Source organism: Haemaphysalis longicornis, unplaced genomic scaffold (assembly GCF_048455015.1).
Source record: "Haemaphysalis longicornis isolate Haplotype H1 unplaced genomic scaffold, Haemaphysalis longicornis Haplotype H1 scaffold_2, whole genome shotgun sequence".
NCBI classification, from domain to species: domain Eukaryota; kingdom Metazoa; phylum Arthropoda; class Arachnida; order Ixodida; family Ixodidae; genus Haemaphysalis; species Haemaphysalis longicornis.
Genome location: NW_027526295.1, coordinates 271009777 through 271035352, shown reverse-complemented (window position 1 = coordinate 271035352; position 25576 = coordinate 271009777). Strand labels below are relative to the sequence as shown.

The 25576-nt window shown below is 46.6% G+C and overlaps 1 protein-coding gene across 1 annotated transcript; it reads right to left on the bottom strand.

Moving 5' to 3' along the window:
* Window positions 1–7277: 7277 nt before the first annotated feature.
* LOC144168636 (putative transporter YutK) lies at window positions 7278–25576 on the bottom strand. The gene is made up of 6 exons (XM_077697582.1): window positions 25438–25576; window positions 25127–25305; window positions 12385–12606; window positions 10192–10344; window positions 8313–8493; window positions 7278–7684 (listed from the first exon to the last, which is right to left on the bottom strand). Exons 1-6 carry the CDS (start codon window positions 25574–25576, stop codon window positions 7668–7670), a joined length of 891 nt encoding a protein of 296 aa, XP_077553708.1. The 3' UTR covers window positions 7278–7667.

The window sequence follows — 25576 nt, the reverse complement described above, 5'->3', positions numbered from 1 at the left end:
GGTAATCGTAATTTTCTTTCATGACGACAAATCCAACGTACATATTTTTTCTGAAAATATATGGTGCCATGGGTTCTATAATTGCAGTTTGCCTCAAATGTGGTAAAGGTTTCCTTAGCGTCAAATCATCACATGTATAAACTCAGCAACCAGGGCCAGTAGCTGGGAAACACATATGGCCATACAGGGATCGTCTGATATGTTTGGTAAATTTTAATGAGAACACGCCACAAATCTTCCAGAGGACGTAACGGCTAGCCAGTGGTATTACTGTTCAACTGGGATCGGGCAGCACATAATTCAGCGGGGCACTATGTCCATTATGAGATTACTATTAGCTCGAACCCACACGTTGTTAAGGATTATATCTGTCATGCATGCGCTTCAAGCGATCATGTTAGCACCTGTCATAAAAATGATGAAAACAGAGGTTCCTCACCCAGGGATAAAAAATTTAAAAGAAGCAAACTTCGCGGATGAACACTGACCTAGATGAAGTTAGAAGGGGCTTCGCACTAGCTCTGATGTCGTGCATTCATGCATTAGTGAACATGAACGTGGCAGTGCATCGACTCAAGATGACGCCCCCACTGGGCATCCGGGTGAGGTCACAGTTCAAACGTGCGAAAATTAAAGAATTACCATGCAGGAGCACCTGAAAACTGTGTACGAGGTTGGCAATAACGTAGGCATGTCAACTGAGAGAGTGCTGAATATCATACATGAAGAATTGAAGATGAAGCTGCGAAGCTGTGCACTCAATGGGGCCGCGATTCTTGACTGCAGGGACACAAAGCGCGGGCGCTTTGGAAACAAACGTCGGACGTTTGTTTCCAGTGTCTGACGATGTTTAATCGTAGAGCGTAAGCCGTTTTGCGTCAATTCGTTAGCGCGAGCAGTGTTCCCATTAAACCCCCCGAGCCAAAGCAGCAACGAAAGCAGTGAAAACAGCCAGGTGGAAGTGCTACAAAAGAAGCTAAGACTTTTTTGTCCGCTGTGAAGGTACATGGCCACCGTTTCTGGGGACAGCCCTGGAATGATCTTTATCCGTTATTTGAGGAATGGAAAATCAGAAAAAGGCAATCTGAAGAAAAAAAAAAAAAAAGACTGGCCGCGTATCTGCTCCTTTCGTTGCAAATGTCGACGAAAGGCGATAGTCTACTGGTACCCCTGCCAAGTAAATGCTTTTCTTCTATTTCCCGGGCACCTCTCAAGCTGTTCCTCTCCCGCCTCGTTCATGTCAAGATAACACGCTAGAGGTTTGCTCAAGCCAATTTAAATTTACCGCGTTTTACTGCTCCAAGTCGGGTGCCTCGATGCCAGCGCGGTGGAGGCGCGCCTGAATCGAGGCACCCTACTACAACTCTAATAGAACCACGTTGCCCTACCCCACAAGCGTTCGAAGTAGAACGTGGATCCTAGCTAGTGGAAACTTTCATTGCTATTGCCATTTGATTTCTTAAATGCCACCAGAAGGTAGCGCTGGCAATAGGAGGCGATGGCTTTCTAGCGGTAATGTATTATTATATTTGCTATTGCAAAAACCAAGCACCCGTTAATTTTTTAGTAAAGGAACAGTCCAAATATCCCTCATGTACTGATTGCCTGATATTTACCTAATGTCTTGTTCTTGTTCAACAATGTTGACAAGTGTCAACATTAACACCTGAATTAGACGTTTAGATTTGGCTGTGGGTATATAAGACTATTGCGCAGTTTCTGTTTCACTTTGGCCGGAAGGCTGGATCGAGACACAGACAGACCGAAATTTCTGCGTTTAAGTAGCAAAGAAAGACTATCGTCTTAAAAACCTGCAGCACCAAGAAGGCATCACAAGTATGACGATACATATAGATGGCAGACTGAAAACACGTCAATAATACCGTCACACACACACACACGCACATACACAGGCACGCACGCACGCACACGCACACACACACACACGCACACACATACATGCGCACGCGCACGCACACGCGCACGCACACCCACACGCGCGCACACACACACACACGCACGCACACGCGCACACACTCACACACACGCACGCACACGCGCACACGCACACGCGCACACGCACGCGCACACGCACGCGCACACGCACACTCACGCACACACACACGCACACACGCATGCACACACGCACGCACGCACGCACACACGCACGCACGCACGCACGCGCACACACGCGCGCACACACAAAATTACAGGTCTGTCATTGTTATAAAGTGCGTCAGAAGCATAGCTGACCACAGCTCTTGGAAACCTAGCCCCCATCTCCACCCCCACCCCCCCTGCGATGCTGATCCCTTCACCCCCTCTACTCCGCCAAGTGCCATTACCAGTTGACAATATTCCTTTAGAGTTGCCTCTTCCTTTTCACTTAAAAGTTTATTGGAGCTAAAAGCTTAATGCATTATTGAATTGGCGCAGATGTCCATAGTCCATAGCCCCCCCCCCGTAGTCTCCGCCTATGCGTGCTACTATGATTCATCTAACTTACCGGGAGCTTCGGGGCAGACGCAAAATTTGAGTCGGCTACCGCCGACACATTTTCCTCCATGCCTGTTCGAGCAGCTGCCACAAAACCGTGGCAAGCGCAGCATGCAGCCACGTGTATCTCGTTTTTATTTGGTTTACACCAGTCCATAAGCGCATTTTTTTTCGTTTCGGGGGATACGTACTTTGTCATTAGCTGAATCGCGCGAATGAGTTCCTACATATGCCTACCTTCACGCCACTGCTAACTACTACGAGTTAATAATGCAAAAGCGAATGGCGTGAGTCTTTCGAGAAATAAAAAGGCTAAAGATGTTTCCACACTAAAAAGTTTGTAAACGCAATGATGGAAGGAAGAAAACGATATCACAATCAACAACCTAGAGCTGACGGTAATTATCTTTATTTCAGCAGCAGCAACCGCCGCTGTGACGCGAGAAGGTCACTCGCAATGAGTACTGCTGTGCCGCATTTTCATTTTCGAGTCCCACATAAATTCGATGCACCTAGGGGAAGAGCTCTCTACTGCTCATTGGGTGTGGCGTCGTCACAGCTTACGATTGGTGGGCTGTGAAATCTGTGCTTGGGAGCACCTTTTACTCCATTTTAAGATGCGAGTGGCGCAATCGAAAGCGTAGAATTATTAAACTTGCGCGGCTTGAATATTTAGAAAATGAAAAGTCTTCTTAAGAAACCGTCATCCAAAGAAGTCTTCATGTGTGTACATAATAATATGGAATAGATGTACTGTTATTAAAAAGGCACAATTATTTTCCAAGCATGCACTCTGGTTGTTCCTTATAGATCGTGGCGAATAAGACAAGTGATTTTGCCGACATTCTGTACACATTTCACGGGATGAGATTGGCAGGAAACTATGCACGGGGTAGCTGTTTCGGGCTTCATGGAAACAAAGCGAAGCCAGAAGCCCTTGAGCACGGAACTCGAAAATTATCACTCTACACCTACACGTATCTTCAATACGTGGCAGCAAACGTTGCAGTATTGCGGCCTCATTGGACTAAAAAATAAGCACCCAAATGACACAGCGATGCTGCCACAAGCTGCCGATATGATTGTGTGATTAGGATCGCGCACCACCAACAATACAATCGTGTAGCAAAAACAGGCGGCCCTTTTAAACAATTTTTTTTTCGTGGCTGAAATAAAGTTGTGAATATTTCAAGGATACCTTTCTTGTATAGGTTTCTACCAGTTTGTTCTAAATGAAGGACTTACTAGCATAGTTGCACCTATCTAGTGTACGCTCTAAGGTACAGAGAATGGCGTTTACTTTCGAACCAGGCAGACGCTATACCTGGGATATTATCACAGAAAAAAAGGAAAAAGTGAAACGACAAAAAAAAAAACGACAAAAAAGGCTAGCAGCGGAAAAAAATACAAAAGAGAGTGACAGGAAATCCGCCGCACGTGTGTTTCCATATTTCCTCTGCTCCTAATCGGCCCGTTAAAATGTCAGAGGGTGTTGAGCGAAAAACGACACAAAGTGGTGCACAAGTTCCGTCTTTTTTCTGTAAAAAAATTGAAATATAAATTCATAACGAATTGCAATCAGTGATTTAGCCCTGACCAACCCACCCTTGTGAGTACGTTCCACACGGCACGGCACGGTAAAATTATAGCATGGCACGGTAAAATTGCACGCATTTGGCCTTTACCGGGTTCCTCACTCCCACATTAAAGCGAATCTTTCTATGCCTCACTGATGGCGTCGATGTCCGAGCGAAACTTACTGGAGTAAAGCCAACTTTACGCCGTGGGTTTCACTATGCGATGATGACGATACGCGAAGGTACATCAAGCGCCCCAAGAAAAACGCGCTTCCCGGGGTCGGAATAGAACTTGGGTCCTTCGCGTTATGAAGCCGACGCCATCTGATCGCCCCATTCCGGCCAGGTCGAAGCCGTTCATCAACTTTGACTCAGGCTGCATAGGAGATGATAAGAAAACTTTATTTTGCACCAACTGGGGGAGGAAAGGGGACGAAAAGGAGCGTTCGACGGTCCTTTCCCGTCAGATGGCGGCCAGGAGCCCGTGAGCCCTAGCGGCATCTTCGGCCAGTTGGACAAGGCTGCGTTGAGTCGCCTGGTCGGAGCTGAGCAAAACGGCCTCCCATTGCTACAGAGTCCTTATCACTAATTTATGTGATGTGCGTTGTGGTTTCTCGGGACAGGCCCATACGATGTGCTGCAGATTAGCTCGTTCCGAGCACCATCTACATTGCTCTTTGTAAAGGTATGGGTATAGGCGGCTGTTGGCTACGAGGTTGGGAAAGGTGTTGGACTGCAAGAGTCACCGGGCCACAGACTGTCACCGACTGAGACAGGGATGCGCCGCCGGGTATTTCAGGCGGCCAAAGCGATAATGAGTGGTGATGTCGCTATATCTCACAAGCCTGTCCCTGCTGTCCCCCCCACCCCCCCCCCCCCCCCTCCGTATGTAGAGGTTTCTCATCAAGATAGAGCCGGTCCCGGTAGCTGACACTCAGGCCGCTTCGTCAGCATTCTCATTACTTGGCAAGGACGAATGTGCTGGCGTCCATATAAGAAGGACCTCGCGGAGTTTTGACCCAATAAAGGGGTGAAGAAGGCGCTGCGCTTGGGGTGAAATTCTACCCTTCTCAAAGTTTCTAATGGCTGCTTTCGAGTAAGTCATAATTATCTTTGCGGGTGTGGAGGATATGGCAAGTGCAATGGCGGCTTCCTCCCCGGTCTCTGGGTGAATTGTACAAACTGAACCAGAGGCAGTAGAATTACCCTGCTCATCCACTGCCACTATGCTCATGGCCGCTCTGTCTAGGTATTCCGCGGCGTCGACGTAGAACACTTGTTTCTCCTCTGGAAGGCGGCGGCGGAGAGCAGCCGCCCTGGCTAGGCATCGATCAACGTTGTATACCGGGTGCATGTTTTAAGCAAGGGGAGATTTACGGATATGCGCCCGCTGTGAGTCAGTAAGCATCACCTTTTCCCCATGCTGGGAGGCGTAAGTAATGTGGAGTTATTGAAGCATAGTGAGCGCCGTTTCGCTACTGGAGAGCTGTTGAAGTTGTGCTATGCATAGGAGGAAGTTTCGCTTTTTAACCACCTTTCTCTTAGGGGGCTTTTTCTCCGGGATCGATCGCTCGTGACATTTTTCTCTCAAACTTGAAAATCTGGCTCGACGGGAGGAGATTCTTATTTAGTGATTCCTGCGGTATATTTGTTTTCGCCACAATTAAATTAAAATGGACTGTCAGTGCATCGCCTTCACGAGAAAGTGTGCGCCTTTTTCGTGCTTCTTACCGTAAAAGTCCCAAGCGCAGTCCCTTCAAAAGGTGTTTCGCCAGCTAAGCCGAAACCAATCCTTCCTTACTTCCAATGGAGATGCCATCACAGTCGCCAACGCTCAATCCGATGCGCTTGGCAACTCTTACCTTAGGAAGCTTTGAGGACTTAATGCGTAGTCAATTGCGGAGACTATGCTGACCAGCAAAAGTTTCAAAAAAGGTCAGCACAGCATCATCATGCATTAAGCCCTTGGCCGACGCCTATTGCGTTTACAGTCTATTGGAAGCTACTCCTTTAAACTAATGGTCCACTTGTTCTTCACGCGCATGGCGTCTAAGAAGGAAGCTGAAAACCCAGCCAGAAGAAGAAAGCTGCGTATTAAAATAGTTCAAATCTTTTCGCAAAGCCGATTCTGGCACTTTCGAACTTGCATTAAAAATATTTTTTTGTGTGAACGAAAGGGACAGGCCACTTCATGAATGAGTACAGTACACGAGTATACACGGTGGACGGGAATAAAAGTTTCTTCTGCATCCTGAGCGGACTAGCGGTGCCCTCTATGCTAGGTTAGAGACGCGCCGCATCGCACAAATCCGGCGGTACAGAAGCCTTCGCCCAGATGGCGCGCAGCCTCCGCTATTGCTCGCTTTTCTTTGCTCCGTGATTGATCAAAACATTTCGCATTGCGAAATCTGGCAAGGCCCAGCCCACAACTTATTTGTCGAATGCGGATCCGGTTTCCGTATGCCCCGCTATCTCTGTCGTGTGCAGGTTTCCAATATAACGTTGGCTAGACATGCGATGAAGTTTAAAAGTCCGACGAACAGCCTTCTGGTCGGGCCGGTAATGGGTCTAATGACTATATATAAAGCTAAGGCGGAGACGCTACACAAGTGGGTTAAAAGTTAAATTCGGCAAGTGTCTTTGAATTTTGAAAGAAACTGTTAGAATGCGGTAAAGCCCCAGAAAGAGGTAAAAAAATTGTTTAGCTATTCCTCCCCATAGACACAGCCTTAAAAAAGTTGTTTTTTGGGACGTCATATAGTCAATTCACTCTGGGAGCTGCCCTCATGTGAGAAGCGCGTTGGCATTACAAAATAGATGTACTTACAAAGTGTAGTCCAAAGCATATCTTGTTCCCTTTCGCTAAGCAGTTTCAGAGGCTTTCACTGCTGACCAGAGCCACTGATGATTGAATTTCCGACCACGCTTGATGCGCGCCACTGCAATGAGGTCCGGTGTTTTATCCGTAGTAAAATGACCCCTAACGCGCCGGGCTGTGCCCCGCGGGGTTCTGGTATGCTGTCGCCTTAAGAGCGCGAAGATCAAATGGCGTGCAATAAAGCAGCGCAAAACTATTCATTTCAATGCTGCGGATACGCTTACCTAGCATATCGTCGCTGTTTTCAGAAGCACCGCAACAAAGCTTAAAAACAGCGCAATTTACACCACGGGACATACGAAGTATTTTATTTGATAATTGCGAGGTATTGGGTAGTGTTCCACACCACACGGTCACTTAACTGAATTTGAAAAGCAATAGATGCAATCAAGCAAAAGAAGCACTCCAAAAAAGAAAGTCTGTGAGTACAAGACATCACTTGAAACCGCATTAGAACTGCTTTATGCAATGAAAACTAAAACGCTAATACTGCGCACAAAACCGCTATATCTTGATAAGGTACCATTACCCTCAGGTTTTCTCATCAATAATATTTTCCTACCTATTACTCCCGGTATTTCTGTAGCAGTATTTTACAACGACTCATTAATATTAGGTTATCATTAAAACATACAGGTCATTAAAACATACACGTAAGGAACGCCCGGTATTTTCAAGTGGTCCATCACTGTCCATTGTTTTACGCCGTTGGTTGGTCAGTCGATAAGGCTCCCTGAAAAGTACCGCAGAGTGGTGTTAATTTTTATGAGTACGCAATAGCCGATTAAATCAAAATACCACCTACTGAATGTGCGTTTAGACAAGCAATGCATGTCAGCAGAAAATATATGGAGCCAGAAAAACAATGTTTTGCTCCAATGTGCTAGTGCGTTAACCACGAGATGCTTTTCCTTGCACAGGGCAGAGGCTTTTCTACTTTGGTAATATGACAACTTAATGTCCATGTGACCGCATTCAGGGTCAATAGAGCAAGGCTGCCCAATACGCGGCCCTCCGGGGACGGGGACGAGGGGGAGGTCTTCGAAGGCGTAATTTATGTAATTGAGGGTGGGGAGGGGGAGGAGTGTGAACTGGCCGATGCAGGAAAGGCTGTTTTTGCGCTTACAAAATTGCTTTTGTTTTAAGGTGTAAGAAGGATTATGATGGCATCATAGAAACAGATATTGCGAACGTGGGAAAGCAGAACACCTGCGGTCCCGTGCACAGAAATTATAGTTGACAATCTCTCGCGAGTAAACACGCCATTGGCGGTTTTCTTACTTTGAGAGAGGAAAGAAAAGAGAGTAACTTGAGCAAGAAGCTCGTTACGTAGCAAAGTTCTGCATCGCAAAGGTAATCACCGACGACGCAGGCGTTGAGCAGCGTAGCGGTGCAGCCGGCCCACATGGCTCGGAAGCTCATCTGGGCAACAGTGGCCAGGCGCTGCGGACACAGCGCCCCGATGGTGCCCAGCGCCGTCCCCACGGAGCACAGGTTGCCCAGTCCGCACAGGGCAAACGTCGCCAGCGCCACCGTCCGTTTCTGCGTGATACGGGCAGTATGCGAGGCCTTTTCCAGCGCAAGATGTTGGTGGAAGAAGAGCAAGAATTGAAGGAGCCTCGGAGTGATCTCGCGAACACCGGCTTGCACGTGTTTTTAGCGTTCGGTACATCGATAATGGAACGTGCAACCATGGTTAAGCCCTTCGGCTTAACCACGAAGTGCCTTAAAATCAAAAGCGGTAGCGCGAGGTTAAAACACGCACTAGATGAACAGTTTGGTCTACCCTTGAGTTCGTGCCAATGTTCGTCTTTATGATGATAGAAATGATGATGATGAAAATATAAAATCCCCCTGTGTAGTAGCGTGGCCTATTTCCCATTTGTGGTGGTTTTTATCTGGCTGATTGCCTGCTTGATTCGCAACATCGGCGCTTTGGCTAGTGTATTTCCTCCTTTGGTTGGCCGCAGTTCCGGGCTTCCCCGCTTCCTCTAACGCTGCATAATTTTACGATATTGTGCCTCCTTGGTTTTAGGTACTACAACACCTATCTATAGCGCTCACCAATCCCCGCGGCGCTTCACATGTGATCATCAACAACCCCACCCCCCTAAAAAAACGAGAGTTGATTTTGGCCTATCTAGGAACAAGTTAATTCATAAATCGAATTCATTATTTACTTTACTTTTTGAGTTCTCAGAAACGTGGTTGTCATTTTGCGTACAAAGCAGGACTTCTCCCGTGGCCTGACCCATTGGAAGCAACGTCAGATAACAGTGCATCGGCAAAACCCTTGGCCGCTTGCCGCCTTAGTGCGTCCACACGTTGCATTGCGAAGACTTTGTCTGTCTTTAAAACCATAAAACAAAATCACTTTTATGTCAGCTCTAGCTGCCTGGTCAGCTATTGCGAATACTACCTGATTAAAAATGACTAATTTGTGAAAAAAGGCGGTTGTACATAAATGTAATCTAAGGCTACGTTTAGACTACCGGCGCAAAACTCATACCGTGAACTATGGACGTAAAACACGGTGGGTCACGCAGTTCGGTTGCCTGAGACGTGAAATGACGTCATTCTTGATGATTGTAGGGTTTTAACGCGCCGACGCAACGCAGGCGATGAGGCGCGCCGTAGTGGAGGGCTCCGGATTAATTTTGACCACCTGGGGATCTTTAACGTGCGCCGAAATCTCGTACACACGGGCGTTTTTCCTTTTCGCCTCCATCAGAAAAGCGACCGTCGCGGCCGGGAATCGAACCCGCGACCTCGTGCTCAGCAGCGCAACGCCTTAGCCACTGAGCCACCGCGGCGGGTGACGTCATTCTTCAAAGTTATTTCGAGAGTTATGGCAACAGTCTGAACGCGGCCTAATTCTTTTGTTGTAGCTGCCAAAATTTCCCCAGCTGTCATAAAATAGGCAACTCTGCGTAGAATACCGCTGCTATCATATCATAAACATAATACCTGCCTGTGCCAAGTATGGCCAACTTTTGATAGTGCGTTTAGACCGAAGTTTTTTTTCGGTTAAAGAAAGGTCTTTCGTCACTGCAATAGCGCTCGGTAAGATACCAACGGCTAGTTCATTCAAATTGATCAATGCCGTATTTTGTCTCCATGGCCCATTTGAGAAACAGGCCCGTGCACGAAATCGTGTCTTCGAGTTAACCACGACGCTTCGCCGATTGAGCGCGTGTTTCCCCCATGGTACTCGGACGTGCTAACTAGCAGTGTGGATACCTCAAGTGCTTTGCGTCCCTGCTGGAGCATGATGAAGGCGATGCACTCGTTCGAGACGATCTTCACACCGACGAGTCTCCCAAACTCGAGGCTGTCTGCCAAGCACACACCCATGGCCAACGCCAAAGGCGTCATCAAGTAGCCGATGAGCTTCTGCCAAAGGAAAGAGAAACGTGTGATGTCGTTGGCTAGTCCAGACTGGGTAACCTTTACAGGGTTCTCCCAAAACGACGATGAGCAGAGCAAAGAACACACACCCTTAAGAAGAAAATAGAGACATATTCACGGAAAACTGCGCAACTGGGCATCAGTTTCCTCTGCTTCTGGCTCTCGACACCGAGCTCCGACGGGGGTATAGGTAGAGAATAATAAAGTTAAAGGGCTGCAGGAAAGGCAACGGTGACCGCAACGCGGAACGTATGGGCTCAACCATGTTCTGACATCTCGCATCGCAGTTTTTTGCAATCGCGATCTCTCCTGGTCGCTTTCTGTTTCTCGGAAGAGGAGCATTCCACGCGAATCCGCGCAAACCAACACAGCGCGGCAGGCGCGTTAGATCGTCACACTTTCCGGCATTGCAAGCAGGGTGGTGTGGGGTGACGAATGCGCCTCAGCTACTCTTTTCCAGCGTCTTGGTTTTCTCGGGTAGGGCGTATTGCGGGGTCTCAAGTCCAGTGCCAGTTGCAGCTGGACAATGGCGCCGGTAGCCTGGTTGCTGCGGTGATTCAGCGGACCAAATGCTCCACTCTTGCCGGGCCACGTTCGCTCCTTCGGGTGACCCGACTGTTTGCCAAAGCTCTTCTTTGAAGATGTTCACAAAAAACCGCACAGCTGCTGATAAGTGTCTTTACTGTAGTCCCCGGAGCTCTTTTCGGCTGACTTCTCCCACGAGTTCCCGGCGATGGATCCTTTCAGTCGGGTTACACTCTACATGGCGGCTTCATCGCAGTTTACATGAAAGTTTCATGAAGCGACCTTTCTATTATCGCAGCCCCATCAATGAACTGGGAAACTGTTCTTGGAGGACTTGGAAAGAATCGCCTGCTTGGTGTCCCGCATAAGGCGATGAACCATTTTATGTGCCCTAGCAGAGTCTGCACGCCTGAAGATACTCCTGTGTCCCCGACATACATGGCAACGCGCTCTGTGGGGCACTGATTTATGGCTAGGAGACCAGCCTCAGCCCTTCCTTTACGGCCGCTGTATGTAAGTCGCCAGTAGTTGCCGGCAAAACGAAATCACACTTCATGGTTCTCAAACCCCGCTGGCGCTCAGTGTCTCATAGCGAAGTACGCATTAAGAAGCCTGCGCCCCCTCGTTCTAGTCGTTGAACACGGCCACGTGCCTGAGCTGATTCTTCCAGTCCCCCGTGCCTTCGAAAGAATACCCATTAATGTCTTCTGTGCACGTGGCTGATGAACCACGTCCTGACGAGACTTGGTATATTCAAAGGGATGTTCACTGCCCTGACGTGTCCTCCCGAAATATTTGGCGAACAATAAGAGAAGGCCTGTCGCTCTGCCAGCAGTCGAAGTCGACGGTGGCTTGTCCGAGGTGTTACGCGTATCAATGTTCCAGCGTCCATTCCTGGTTTTAACGTCTAATCAACTTCTTCGTCTTTGCTCGCATCACCGTTACTTACCTGAACTTCTTTCTTGTTTTTGGCAGCCACTGCTTAGGTGCTTTAAACTCATCGGTATGCAGCTCGGGCTCTACTGAAACGTCTGGCGGCAATAATAATGCCGTAGCGATATCCCACAAGTTGTACGTGATGAATGTATGAGTACATTCAGCCAGCGTGTAGTATCATATAGAGAAAAGCTACGCGCTCGCATGTTCTGTGTTAGTGTGACAGACTATGTATGTACATGTCCTTAATTCCACACATCTGAAAATGAGTGCTATTTGGTAGTCCGAAAGTAACGCTAAAGGCGATAGAGAGCGCCGCTGTGTCGCGGTGCCTTGCATATCCAGGAAAGGCACGCATATCCAGGAAAGGCACGCATATTCCGGCATATCACCCTACACTTAGCCACTTACACGTCTACCCACTTACCCTACCTTTACTCACGCATCCACCTGACCTGACCTTACTTTGCCTTATCTTGCCTTACCTTGCCCCGCCCTGTTCCTGTGTCATGTGCCCTGCCCTGGCCAAAGCGGGACAAAGCAGTTGAGCGGGCATGCGCGTACCTCGAGTGTGATGCTTCCCAGGCCTATGCTGTCCGTGATGCCGGCCACCAGCAGGTCGCAAGTCTTGATGCAGCCCATGAAGGACACGACCAGGGCCACAATGTTGCCCAGCACTCGCAAGGCCACGCGGGTGCCGCACACGCCCGCCTCTAGAATGGTCTTCTCAGTGCTGAGCGGAACAGGGGCACGCGCCGCTTCATTGGAGGAGTCCTTTTCAAACCACTATAGACAAATGCCGGTACAGAGCACGAGGACGCGGATTCGATTCCCGCCGCGGCTGCCGCTTTTCTGATGGAGGCGAAAAGCAAAAACGCCCATGTGTACGATATTTCGGCGCACGTGAAAGATCCCCAGGTTGTCAAAATTATTATGCAACCCTCCACTGCGGCGCGCCTCATCGGCTGAGCTGCGTTGGCGCGTTAAACCCTAAAATAAATCAATGAAATGTTGGTAAAGGAAGCACAAGAAAGCCACATGACACGTAAGCACTTCTTAGGGGTTCTGAATCGTAAAGCGCTAATGCCCAGTTGAATGGCTCAGATTGCTTGCTGCCGCCCGGGTTTTCGGAGGGTTCCGTCCTTTTACCGCTTGAGACGATTTGCTTAGCGAGACACTTCTGCGCTACGCTTTCGAATGGCTTTGATCTGTCGCCTACGCGTTAGGCCGCTCCTCGTACCTGCCGACATGTATAGGTAGGGTTGACGACGATGGGGGTTTCCGCTGCCTGTCTGCTCACCTACATGATTGTGACAATCCACTCTCTTACATCGTTGACGGTATGCTGGCCGGGACGGCCACCTTTCGCTACCGTCAAGTGTAAGGAAATGCTTGGAGTGCTTCGCGCTATGAAACGCTTTAAGGCCCCGTGTCTGGGAACCGTTTGGCTGTTGCAAGTGTTGACACTGGCCTTTTTATTCAGTGTGCCATTTAATGTATTCGCATTAACAATAGTAAAACAACAAAAAGCGCGTTAGAAAATCTCTACTGCGCTCTACGAATTCAGGTAGAGCAGAATGAATTGGTTCGTCGCTCTAACTTCGACGCCACACCGTGTGGCTGAGTAGAACTAAACGTTCAAAGCAAGCCTGATAGTATCCTTTTTATCTAAAAACGCAATGAATGTCGGAATACATCACAAAATCACCCCAGACATAACTACGTGAATACCTATGGACATATACGTACATGCGTTACCATGTCTGTCCACCATACCCGTTACATATCTCGATGTACCGTCTGACCAAGGAGCAGCGGTCTCGCCTGGAAGACGGTTCAGGAGTTACGCTCCTGCGCAGTTTCCTTAGGAATATGATTTATACCCCTAGTATATATGTTCTTGAGTACGTAGCGTCGAATTTCCTCTGCCGTTGTGGTGTGATGGCACATTCTCAAGCGCCGCATCCGCCCGTATTCTGCCAACAAGGCTCGGCAGCCGTTTCACGATCTCGTTTTGTGCAAAGAACGCGGACGCCGCAAGAGGCTGTCGTCATCCGTGCCCGACTAGCGGCCGGCTCACCTCAAATACCTCTCTGTAACCTCTACCGCAATAAATGTTTTCTACCAACAATACAACACCTTCCGTGGGTCTGCGCAATATCGCTGACGCTGTAAAATTGCCCGTATGCCCATCACGACGCAGCGCCATAGACATCATCATTGGTCCCATCGGTACACTCCACCGTTAGGTAGGAGACCAGCCCCGGCTGGTCTTCTACCTAACGGCGGAGTGTAAATCTGTCAATAGAGAGAATTTAACGTCTATAACAAATACGAAAAGGTGTGTTATTTTCCAATATGACATGACGCACACTGTGACAGCAAGCCAAAAGTAAAAAAGTTACCGACGAGGATGGGACTCGAACCCTCGCGGGCACAGCCCAATGAATTAGCAGTCCATCGCCTTAACCTCTCGGTCACCTCGTATTTTTTTATTACCTTTTTTTTCCGCACACAATACACGTCACGGATAGATTAAAAACCGTCGGCCGAACTTCGGTTGACTGAAAAAAAATTAAAATAAACATCAAACGTACACAGTTCTTCTAGTACAGGTAGCTATTCCATATCGGGAGTCTGCAATTTGTGCACTTCATAGAGCAGACTAATACTCTGTACAAAGTATTTGCTCACAGTGAGGGTGTGCGGGTCAGCGTGGCGCACCGCCATCCTCGACCTCCAAATGGCATGCAATCCTAGAGCCATGATGAGGTCATACCGCACACTGTTGTCACTAGCTACGCAAAGAAATCGTATGCCTTGGGGTGAAACGGGCAGGTCTATCTTTAAGGTCCTTTGCAACACATCCCAGAAAAAGATGGCGTCCCAGCACTCCGCGAAGACGTGCTCAACAGTTCATGGCTTGTTGCACAAAGTGCACGTTGTAGGACCAGCGACAAACAAGCCTTTCTCCTGCATCCACGTCTTAACGGGAAGTGTACCGGTGTGTAGTTTAAAGAAAAATGTTTTCACGGCTGCTGGGACGGCCATCTTTTTAACACGAGATAACACGACCTGGCCATGAACAGATCTATACACTGATCGGCAAAGTGGCACACGTAACAACACATTCTTTAAGTCTTTAGTAAGTGCCTTTCTTGACACAGCTGCTAAGTACTCCAGTGAAAACCGTACTGCTAGAAACCAGAAAGAGTCTACAACCTCCTTCATATAGCCTTTAGGGCTGCTACAGGTTCCGTCTGCGGATGAGAAAATATATGTTGGCAACGCTTTTGCCAGCACACTTAGTAAAAATGTTCGCAGAAAAGGGTCATTCGTATCCCGTAAGAACAAAAACCGATTACCAAGTCGGCGAATGTAAAAGTGACACAAACCAACCCCGCCCTCCTTAACTCGCCGGAAAAGATTGGTTCTGCTTGAACGCTCCCACACTGAAGACCAAATGAACACGGCAAACACACGATGTATTTTCTGAACTTAAACTCTCGAACAATGAATGACTTGCATCACGTACCACAGCTTTGCTACCAGAAAAAAGGTTTCAAACTGTGGCGCGTGCGAAAACAGACAAAGCTCGACCTCCCCACTTAGTTGTATTTTCGCGCAGCCTCACCATTTCGGATTCCCAGTAATCGCGGCTGGGACGTGACGTCACAGCCAACTTGCTAGCAGCGGTGCGCGCCAGCTCCTGCATTCAAAGTACTTCATTTCGAACATATTGTCCGCACGCTTTTCCCTCGTGCATCCAAGGCCAGCGGAACATCCGGAGGACCCCTGCACACCAAGACATTACCTGGAAACGACTCAAGGCTCCGGAAAAAGCTTCGGAAGCAAGAGCAATCGGGTAAGCCTAACCCACCGCTTCAAATCTAACCCACCGCTTCAAATTTTCAAAACCTCCAAACAAGACAACAACTGCCAGGAGGATGGTGGTTAGGTCCTAATCGACTCACGAACATTTTCGGTGACATCGACGAGCCAATATCCGCCAAAATAGGCGCAAAAAGGAAGTAAAAGCCGTCTTACCATTCTCGGCCGACTGGACCCTGGGCGCAGCCATTACGGACAATGTAAACCATGGAGGAAAGAAAACCTTTTCTTTCCTCCATGATGTAAACAAACACATAGTTGCCGGAGGAGAGCCGGGTGGGCTCCGAATTTAGACGAAAGTCTCCAGAAGGGGAAAACGAAACCGAGGGGAAATTCTAACAGCTATCTGAACAAAAAAAAACTAATACAAGCTCACTCCCACGCTTCAAAGTCGGTTTCGCCTTGTGAGGCCGAATACGGAAGTGTAGCGCTCGCGAAGGAGACTCGTGGATACGGAAAAGGTAGAAAGATGCGAAAGCAAGTGGGAGATCCCCAGTAGTGAAAGGATGAAAAAAAAAACGCAGAAAGAAACAATCTGCAGACCCAACAAAAAAAGCGAAACCAAGCCAACTTCCACAAGCGGCAATGCAAGACCATCATCAGAACGCGACAGCTGGCAAAATGATGGCTCACAGCTAAGCGACACGGGCTCAAACGCTCCTCCTGAACCTTCGAACATGAGTAATCCACCCAAAAGAGTTGAGACTCAAGAAAGCGGTGAAGACCACCAACGATGTCTCCACGAACCAAAATCGCCGGATGGAACTGATATAGCTGAAGATTTCCCCCGCTCTACCCGCCAGAGAACACACTACGTCGGACATTCCGATCTGTGATGACAGCAGTGACCTGCTAACAAAAATAACCAGCTGTGATGAGCGTTTCATGAGCGCACTCATGGAAATCGCGACGTTTAAAAAAAATGTGAAAGGTCTGAAGCAAGGAGTCGACACACTGCTCAAAGAGTTCATCCAAATGAAGGAGCTCACATTAAAAGCATCTCACGACGTGCAGCGATTTAGAAGAGAGATCTCCGGCATGGAAAATGCTATCAGCAAACACAACCGAGGAGGTCTTAGTTATGCAAGAACTGTTCAAGGAAGTGAAGTGAAAGAACCAACCAACGACAAAGACCCAGTACAAACAAGAACCAACCAGCCGCCACCTCGCGCTGCGCTAGTGGTGACATCACCCACATTAAAATGAGCAAAGATAGCTGAAATACTCCAAAAACACATTGAACCAGAAAAAATCGGCTTAACCGAAGTCTCCCTTCGACATGGAAGAGAAGGCATCGTAGTGACCTCGACGTCAAAGGAAGGACTGAAGTAACTGTCTGAAGAAATCGCGAAAAATCCAGCAACCCACCAAATACAAACAAGGGAACCCAAGACAAAACTTCCCCAGGTTAAGGTAATAGGTATCCAAGACGACGTTTCAGTCGAAGACATTCCGACAGCCTTAGTAAACCAGAATCGACTATCCTGTGATCCCGACGACATCCAAGTTCTCAACCATTGGAAGGGAAAGAATGGCACAACAGCCGTTCTGTCAACAAAACTGCCAGCTTATCAGAGCATCGTTTTGAAAGAAAGACTCTACATCAGATGGACAAGCTGCAGGTACTTCAACAACGTTTTCCTCCCAAGATGCAAGCGTTGTGCGAGCTACGGCCACTCCGAAAAACACTGTGACATCAACAGGAGACCACGATGCGCCAAATGTGGGGGAAACCACTACTATCAGAACTGCGCTAGTGTAGAAACTCATTTTTGCATCTGTGCGGAAGAGAGCCAAGGAACGGTTGAGAAGATCGACATAAGGCACTCAATGATGGAGAACGTACATTCAGAGGCAGCGACAAGAACAAGAGGCGATTCTCTTCCGATTGAATTGAACCGACTGGTGTAGCTCTGCTTTGACAACGCAAGCGGCAAGTAATTGAACATTTAGCGAAGTTCAGTGGTGCGTGAAGTGGACTGAGGTGGACGCTCTAAAATTGTGAGTTGCTATGGATAGGTCAACGCAATTACACTCTCATCACTACAACACTCACAACACACACATACATAACAGTATTGCGATGAAGTACTCGGACCAGCGAAAAATCTTGCAGCCACGTTCATCACTACATATCATCCAAGTTAATTTGGCAAGGTGTGCCAAAGGGAAGGAGGCGTTAAGTTTCTACCATAACGAAAATCATAATCACATCTCAACAATACAGGAACCTTATCATGTTAAAGGAAAGGTTATAGGTTTTCCCATCCGACATCAAGTCATAGCACACAAAAATAACCCTAAAGTCGCTCTAGTAAATCATTCTCCAGATGTAAAATATTCCCGCTCATAATCGACCAAAAAATAATTGCGGCGAAGGTAAACTGGGAAGAAAAGGAATTCATTGTAATTAATTGCTACGCCCCTCCCAGAGACGATTTCGAAAACATGTTAAACCGATCAGAACTCTTCTTTCAAGATTTTTCTACAGACCACGTAGTAGTACTGGGTGACTTCAATGCGAAACACAGAGTATGGAGAGGAGATATAACCGATACAAGGCGTGACGATTTACTTGAACTTTCCCTTAGGCACGACCTTTCTGTTATAAATAGCCCTAACTCACCTCCGACATTCGAAAACAGTATAGGTAGGAGTTGGATCGACGTAACCATTTTAAGGCAAGCGTTATTACCAGAAGTTATTCACTGGGAAGTACTCGAAGATTACAACAGCAGCGACCACAAATTAATTAGTTTATTTTTATACGATATCGTTAACACACATAAGTACCGTCTCACCCTAAAAGGCGTGAAACATGTCCTAGAAGATTTAAAAAAGGACACTTGGCTCGAAACCGCTAGAAACCGGATTAAAACAACAGAAGAAATCGAAAATGCTGTAAACACATTGTATGATAAAATAGAAAAATTAGTAAGTAAACATAGCAAAAAAGTTAAACCATCCCACACACAACCAAAACCGTGGTGGACAGTTGAACTTGAAATCGAGAGAAAGCGAGTAAGAGCACTAAGAAGGGGGTATCAAAAATCGCGAGGAGAAATCAGGGAACAATTTAAGCGCGAGTACTATGATGAACACAAAGCTTTTAATGATAACTTAGCCACAGCAAAAAGATAAAGTTGGGAACAACTTTGTTCACAGGTTCATAAAAATCCATTCACATTACCGTATAAACTAGCCAGAGGAACAGTAAACCAACCAATCATCGTTTCAAGTTTCGAAAAAGAAAGTGGAGGAAAAACAAAATCAACCGAAGAAACAGTTGAACATATATTAAGAGAGTTATACGACGTCGACAAGGTTTGTGACGAAGAAGAAATTCTTCTTCTTGAAAGCGATAGCGATGAAGCTGTTATTACTGAAAATGAAATTAACGCAGTCATTTCCGAATTACGCAGAAATTTAGCTCCAGGACCAGATGGCCAACGGGCCACTTTTGTACAATTTCTATATAATTACCAAAAATTATTCTTTCTTGATCTTTACAATGCATGTATCAAAACAGAATACATTCCATCACGGTGGAAGGAATCAAATGTAATCTTAATACAAAAATCAGGAGATAACCAAGGAGCCAACAAATATAGACTCATAGCAGTCAACTCTATACTAGGAAAAATACTTGAAAAAATAGTTAGACAGAATATACTACTTCTTAACCCAGAAAAAACTCCATAGTACAAAACAATTCAGATTTACCCATAACACGTCGGCAACCATCGCCTTAGAGTTAAAAAAGAAAATTGATCAAGCAAGATTAGATAAAGCGGTATGTGTTGTCATTTCTTTAGACATAAAGAACGCCTTTAGCTGTGTCAAATCATCGGTCATTGTAAACTTTCTAAAAAAATCAGGGTGTCCGAGAAATCTGATCATTTCTACTCATAACTTTTTTAAAAATAGAAAAATTATCTATAACATAGAGAAATCAAGAATTCAACTTTATCTTAAGTCAGGGTCTCCGCAGGGGTCACCTTTAAGTCCATTACTCTGGAACATAACAATTTTAGATCTCCTAAACAGCAAATTTCCTAGCGATGTATATATTCAGGCTTTTGCCGACGACATAACCTTAGTAATAAGAGGCAATTCAAGAGATAATATCGAACAAAAGGCAACCGAAGCGCTCAAACTGGGGAATAGACAAAGAACTTACATTTAACACAACAAAATCAAAATTCACTGTAATAGGGGACAAGTACATTAAAAAACCTCCCATTATCAAACTAGGCAACAAAAATCTTAAATTCTGTAAAGAAATTAAAACATTAGGCGTATATATAGACAACAAGCTCAGTTTTATCCCTCATATTAACTATGTAAAGGAAAAAGTAAACCAAATAATAAACAGCCTAGGAAAATTTACAGCATACAACTGGGGGCTTACCAGCAAACACCTACAACAAATTTATATCAGAGCTATAGAAAGAATCATAGTTTATGCCGCTCCAATTTGGTATAAAAAACAGGTACTAATGAGAAAAAAACTAAGAAGTATTCAAAGAACAAGCCTCATTAAAGTTACCAAAGCATTTAAAACAGTATCGAATCCGGCCTTAAACATCATAGCTAATGTCCCACCAATTCATCTGATGATCGAAAAAGAAATCGAAACATTTAACGTACTTTTCGCCGAAAAAATGTTCACCAGGAAAAACCGCGCTTTTACGGGAGACCAAATAAGTAACAAAGTAGATATATGGCAGCTGCATCCAGCAGATAACGTATATTTTACCTATCTTACCCAACCAATTTCGCAGACCGATTTTGTAGTATTTACAGACGGCTCGCAAGATAAAAGCGACACAGGGGCAGCTTTTATAACTCTAGACAAATCCGGCAAAACAGTAGAAACCAACCAATACAAACTTCCGGAGTACAGCAATAACTTTGAGGCAGAAGGAATCGCGATTTTAGAAGCACTTGAATACCTCCAAACTAGCTTCAAAGAAGGTAACGTACAGTTGTATAGTGATAGCCTATCAACCCTAAAAGGAATTAGCAATCCAAATAATCGGAACCCAAATATATTTAGAATTAAAGAAATGCTAAACAAAATAGCAAAACAGGTCAAAATAACGTTAACTTACATTAAAGGTCACAGTGGCAATGTCGGCAACGAAATAGCAGACAAAATGGCTAAAAAAGCAGCAAAATATGGCGAAAAAATTGACTGGCCTATTTTACTACAATTTATCAAAAAACAGCTCAATATTATTCTAAGAAAACATTGGAATGCTGAGTGGCAACAAGAAGGAAATGAAAGCTACACATTCCAATGGATAAAGAATATTCACAAAATTTCGGACCACTTTCCCACCAACTATTACACGTCACAGTTTATCACTGGACACGGTAGATTTCCGTTTTATTTTCATAGGTTCGCCATTACAAAAAATAACATATGTAAATGTAACCTACGAGAGACAGTTTTGACCACTATTTACAGGACTTCCCAATAACAAACAAACACAGAGAACAACTTCTTGATATCCCTAGAAATCATCTCGTAAGAAGGAAACCAGAGCTAATAAAACATACAAAAACATTAAAAATTTTAGAAGAAATGACAATATTACTTAACGCTAATATTCAACAATACTAACCCCTCAAATATTTTGTCACAATTTCACTGACACGCAGAAACAAAGTCAGCGGCAAATAATGCGATAATAGCTTTTACATCTTTTGTATTTATCATTGTTCTGTAGTGAGCCATTTTCTGCATAATTATCTTATTAATTACCTGTTTACTTTTTTTAAAATTTAAATCCAAACATCCATTTTCAATGTATTTAATTTACCCGTTATACCTCGGTGGAACGGGAAGGGTTTCAGTTCATGAGCCCGTTTAATAAAGTAATCGCGGCTATCCTGATAGTTGTCCAGGGGAACTCCGAGATAACGCACTGGTGTGCGTGACGATGACACATTTTCAAAAACTGATGGTGCTGCCGCCCACTCCCCATGAAAAAAACCCACACACTATGCCCAATTAACAGAACTCTTTGTAACGCCACAAAATTCTTTTATCATTATTGCTTTGCTGATGCTCTCCTTGTCCTCACAAAATACAGCCACGTCATCCGCATATGTTAATAGCCTGACCTCACTCGAGTGGAGACGAAACCCGCGCAAACCATCATCATTGATTATGCGCAAACAAAAAGGTTCCAAAAAAATGCATAACAACAAGGGAGAGGCAGGGCATCCCTGTCTCACAGAAGATAAAACTGGAATACTTTTGGATACATGCTTGTTTACAATCAATTTTGTGAAACATTCACGATACGCCATACGTACACTCTCCTCCACAACATCGCCAACATTAACATAGTCCAGAATGCAGAACAAGATTTCGTGACACACTTTATCAAAGGCCTTCTCATAATCAATCTGAAGCATTGCTACTCTTCTACAGAATACATCACAACACTGTAAAACACTGCGTGCGACATGAACATTGTTTAGTATGCTTCTACCTCGTATACCGCATGTCTGATGTGGCCCTACTAGTGTGGTTACTATTCGCTGTAATCTATTCGCTATAATCTTCATCAGTACTTTGTTGTCTGTATTGGCTAAGGTGCTTGGCCTGTAGCCAGTTACAGACTGAAGTTCTGCCCTGTCGTCTGACTTTGGGATTAAGACAGTATGCGTTCGCGAAAAAGAAAGCGGCAGAGCGCCCGCCTCGAATGCTTTACATAACACTCTATGCAAAAAATGGTGCTAAGATGTTTGAAAACCTCCTGTAAAAAACGGCACCCAAGCCATCCGGGCCAGGAGACTTGCCTCCCTTTAAACTGCCTATGGCCCTCTCTACTTCGCCTAACGTTATGGGTTCTTCTAATGTATTTTTAGCATCGTCATCCAGACGTGGCATGAAGCGAAGGAAGCCTTGTTTGAAGTCTTCCATGTTAGGAATGGTAAGACTGAAGAGTGTAGTGTAATGTTGTACAAAAGCATCTTCTATGACCTTTTTATCTCGGGTAAGCTCTCAGCCTACCAGTATTTCATTAATCGTGTTGGCTTTAGCGTATCGTGCCTCATCAGTTAACGATCGTTTCGTGGTCGCTTCGCCCGCCAGATAGTGTTCCGCTCGCGCTCGCACGGTCGCCCCCCTATATTAGATGCAACGCATCTCATGCTCGCCCCTCTGTCCTTCCTGCGTCTGTCCGGCCTTGTCCGCACAGCTGCGCCTCTCCTACTCTCCTCTCTCCGATAGCGAACACTCTCTCCCAAGCAGCTGCGGGTTGGTGCAGCGCGATCTCACTCCGTTGCTAGGCGCCGGTGGGCGGCGCTGCGCTAGAGTGCCTCGATGCGCGCGCCCCAGCGGAGCGCGCGAGCATCAAGGCACCCTACGCTGCGCGCGCTGCGCATGTGCAGTACTCTCTCTCTCTCCGCGCTCCCCTCTCCTTCGGGCACTGTAAATATAAAGCAGCATGCAGCGCTCCGACGGTCTCAGTCGACGTTCGTCTGCATTACGCTTGTACTCTCTCGCAGTACTCGACGATTGCTTGATGCAATCGTCGAGCCCCTAACTGTGCACTTTACGGACCACAAGGCACTCATTCTCGTCTGCAATAAAGACCCTACCTTAGCATACGTGTACTGCATGTGCATTGCATGGTGAAAATGGAAAATTACGCCCACCTCCCCTTCGCGAGAGAATCCCTGCTATAAGCGTAATCAATACGATGGAAAACGCCAATGGAACCACCCATGAGATGCGTTGCATCACACCAGGGTTCCCGCGAGGGGAGGTGGGCGTAATTTTTTTGCTTATCTATTGCTTCTAGCTTGTTCTTTATTGTCCTTATGTCATCCCGGAAGGCGCCAGATGTTTCGCATTCCAGCCTCTGCATCTCCCTCAAATTACGCTGCAGGTTACTTTCGGTTTCCTTCTCTTTCTTTCTGAGTACAGTCCCCCTCTCTATGGCGTTAAGCTTACAGTCCTGCTTGAACGATTCCCACTTTTCTCCCCAACTTATACCTTCTGCGTTTGTGTGTTTACAAAACGCTTCTTTTACAGACTCCACGAAAGTCTCATCATCCAACAGCTTTATGTGTAACTTCCACAACTCCCATGTATATTTATTATACCCTTCTCTCTTTTCTCCCATGGAAAAAAAAAACAGTGATCACTGAAAAAAAAAAACGTCGTCTACGCAATATTTTTGGAAGCTAGATCGCAAGAAACGTAACCCCTATCTAATCGCGCGTGGCTCGCTCCCTGAAAATGCGTTAACCTCAGCACATTTTCATTTTCTGCGCAGTGTGCAACATCGGACAGTTCACACTCTTCAAGTAATTCACAAGGAATTTGCGCACTCTTATCCGCTCCCCGCCGTGGTCCATTTCTGTCCCTTCCCTCGCAAACACAATTGAAATTCCCTAGTAAAATAATTTGTCCTTCTGGTCTTAAGTATCGAGCGAAACTTTCAAAACAGGCCGCTCTTTCTTGCACGACGTTTGGGGCGTAGATACAAAAGGCACTGAATTCACCACCATCATATTCAAAATCGCAAAAAACTAACCTGCCCGTTTCACATGAAAAAAATTCTTTGTATTTCAATACCAATATTATTCCTAATGAACAGACAACACCCTCCCGATGTGCCAACCGCGTGGCTGACACAGACACTAAACAGGTTTTGAAAGGGCTTTATCATACTGGCGCTGCAGTTATCACTTTCTATCTTTGTTTCTTAAACAGCCAAGATATCTATTTCTTTTTCCAGCATAATCCTTTTCAGCTGGTTCGGTTTGCGCCTGTCACCAAGGCCTCGCACATTTAGTGTGGCGAAATAAAGCGCTCTTCTAAAGCCTGCCATATTTTATAGTAATAACTGCACCGTCGGCAATAAATAAATTAACATGGGAGTGCTCGAAAAATCCACAATATAAAAACAGAAAAAAGCAATAAAAACAAGCAAAAGGAAAACCAAAACGAACCCATTTCTGGAAAAGCGGGGACCCGACGAGGGTTCCCGACGTCTCCGTGCTCGAGAGGCCTGCCACACATAGCAGTCCTCGGTGACCACACCTTCTAAAACTTCCTCCCCCCTCTCAACCCCACAGAACCCGCACTTGTAGCGCCGTGTCAACGATCCGGTCACTTTCCCTTGGGTGTGTCCGGTGGAATATTGGACAAACAAGCCTTGGCTCCAGGACGTCTCGACTGCGGCACGGCCATCGCTGGAGGCTCCTCGGGGCTTGGCCCTGCGGCGTCTCCTCCCTTAGCCCCACTACGTTCCCTTGCACGTTTCCCCGACACAGCACTTGCGCCTGGGGTCCCGTCTTGGTCTTGCCCGTCAACGCTCATGTTGTCTGTGTGCAGCTCACCAACCCTTTTGCTGGCGTTATACGCCTCCGGTACGGCATCTTGTACCTGGGCTGACTCAGGGTCTTTCACCGACTTCACAGGCGGGCTGCGCTCCGGCGGGACGACGCGAGCTGATTCAGAAGGCGCCACCTCCTTCGCCAGCACCTCTACCTTGCCCCTTGCAGCTTCCTCTGCCTCCTCTTTATCCATGATGAACTCGGACGTCTTGTCAACCCCTCCTGGTCCTGCGACGTTTACGTAGGTGCGAACGCATCCGCTCTCGTCGTGGCCGAAGCGGCGTCAAGGAGCACAGCGGGGCACCCTACACTCGCGTCGAATGTGTCCGCTCCGGTGACAGCTGAGACAGAGAGGCGCACTCCCGGGCACCACGGCCAGGGCTTGCTCGCCGGCGACGCGTACCTGGTGAGGGATGTCGTCCACACTGACGCCCGACTTCAACTGCAGGTGACCAGGCGTGTAGTCGAGAGCTGCGCAGAGCAGCCTGGCACACGCCAT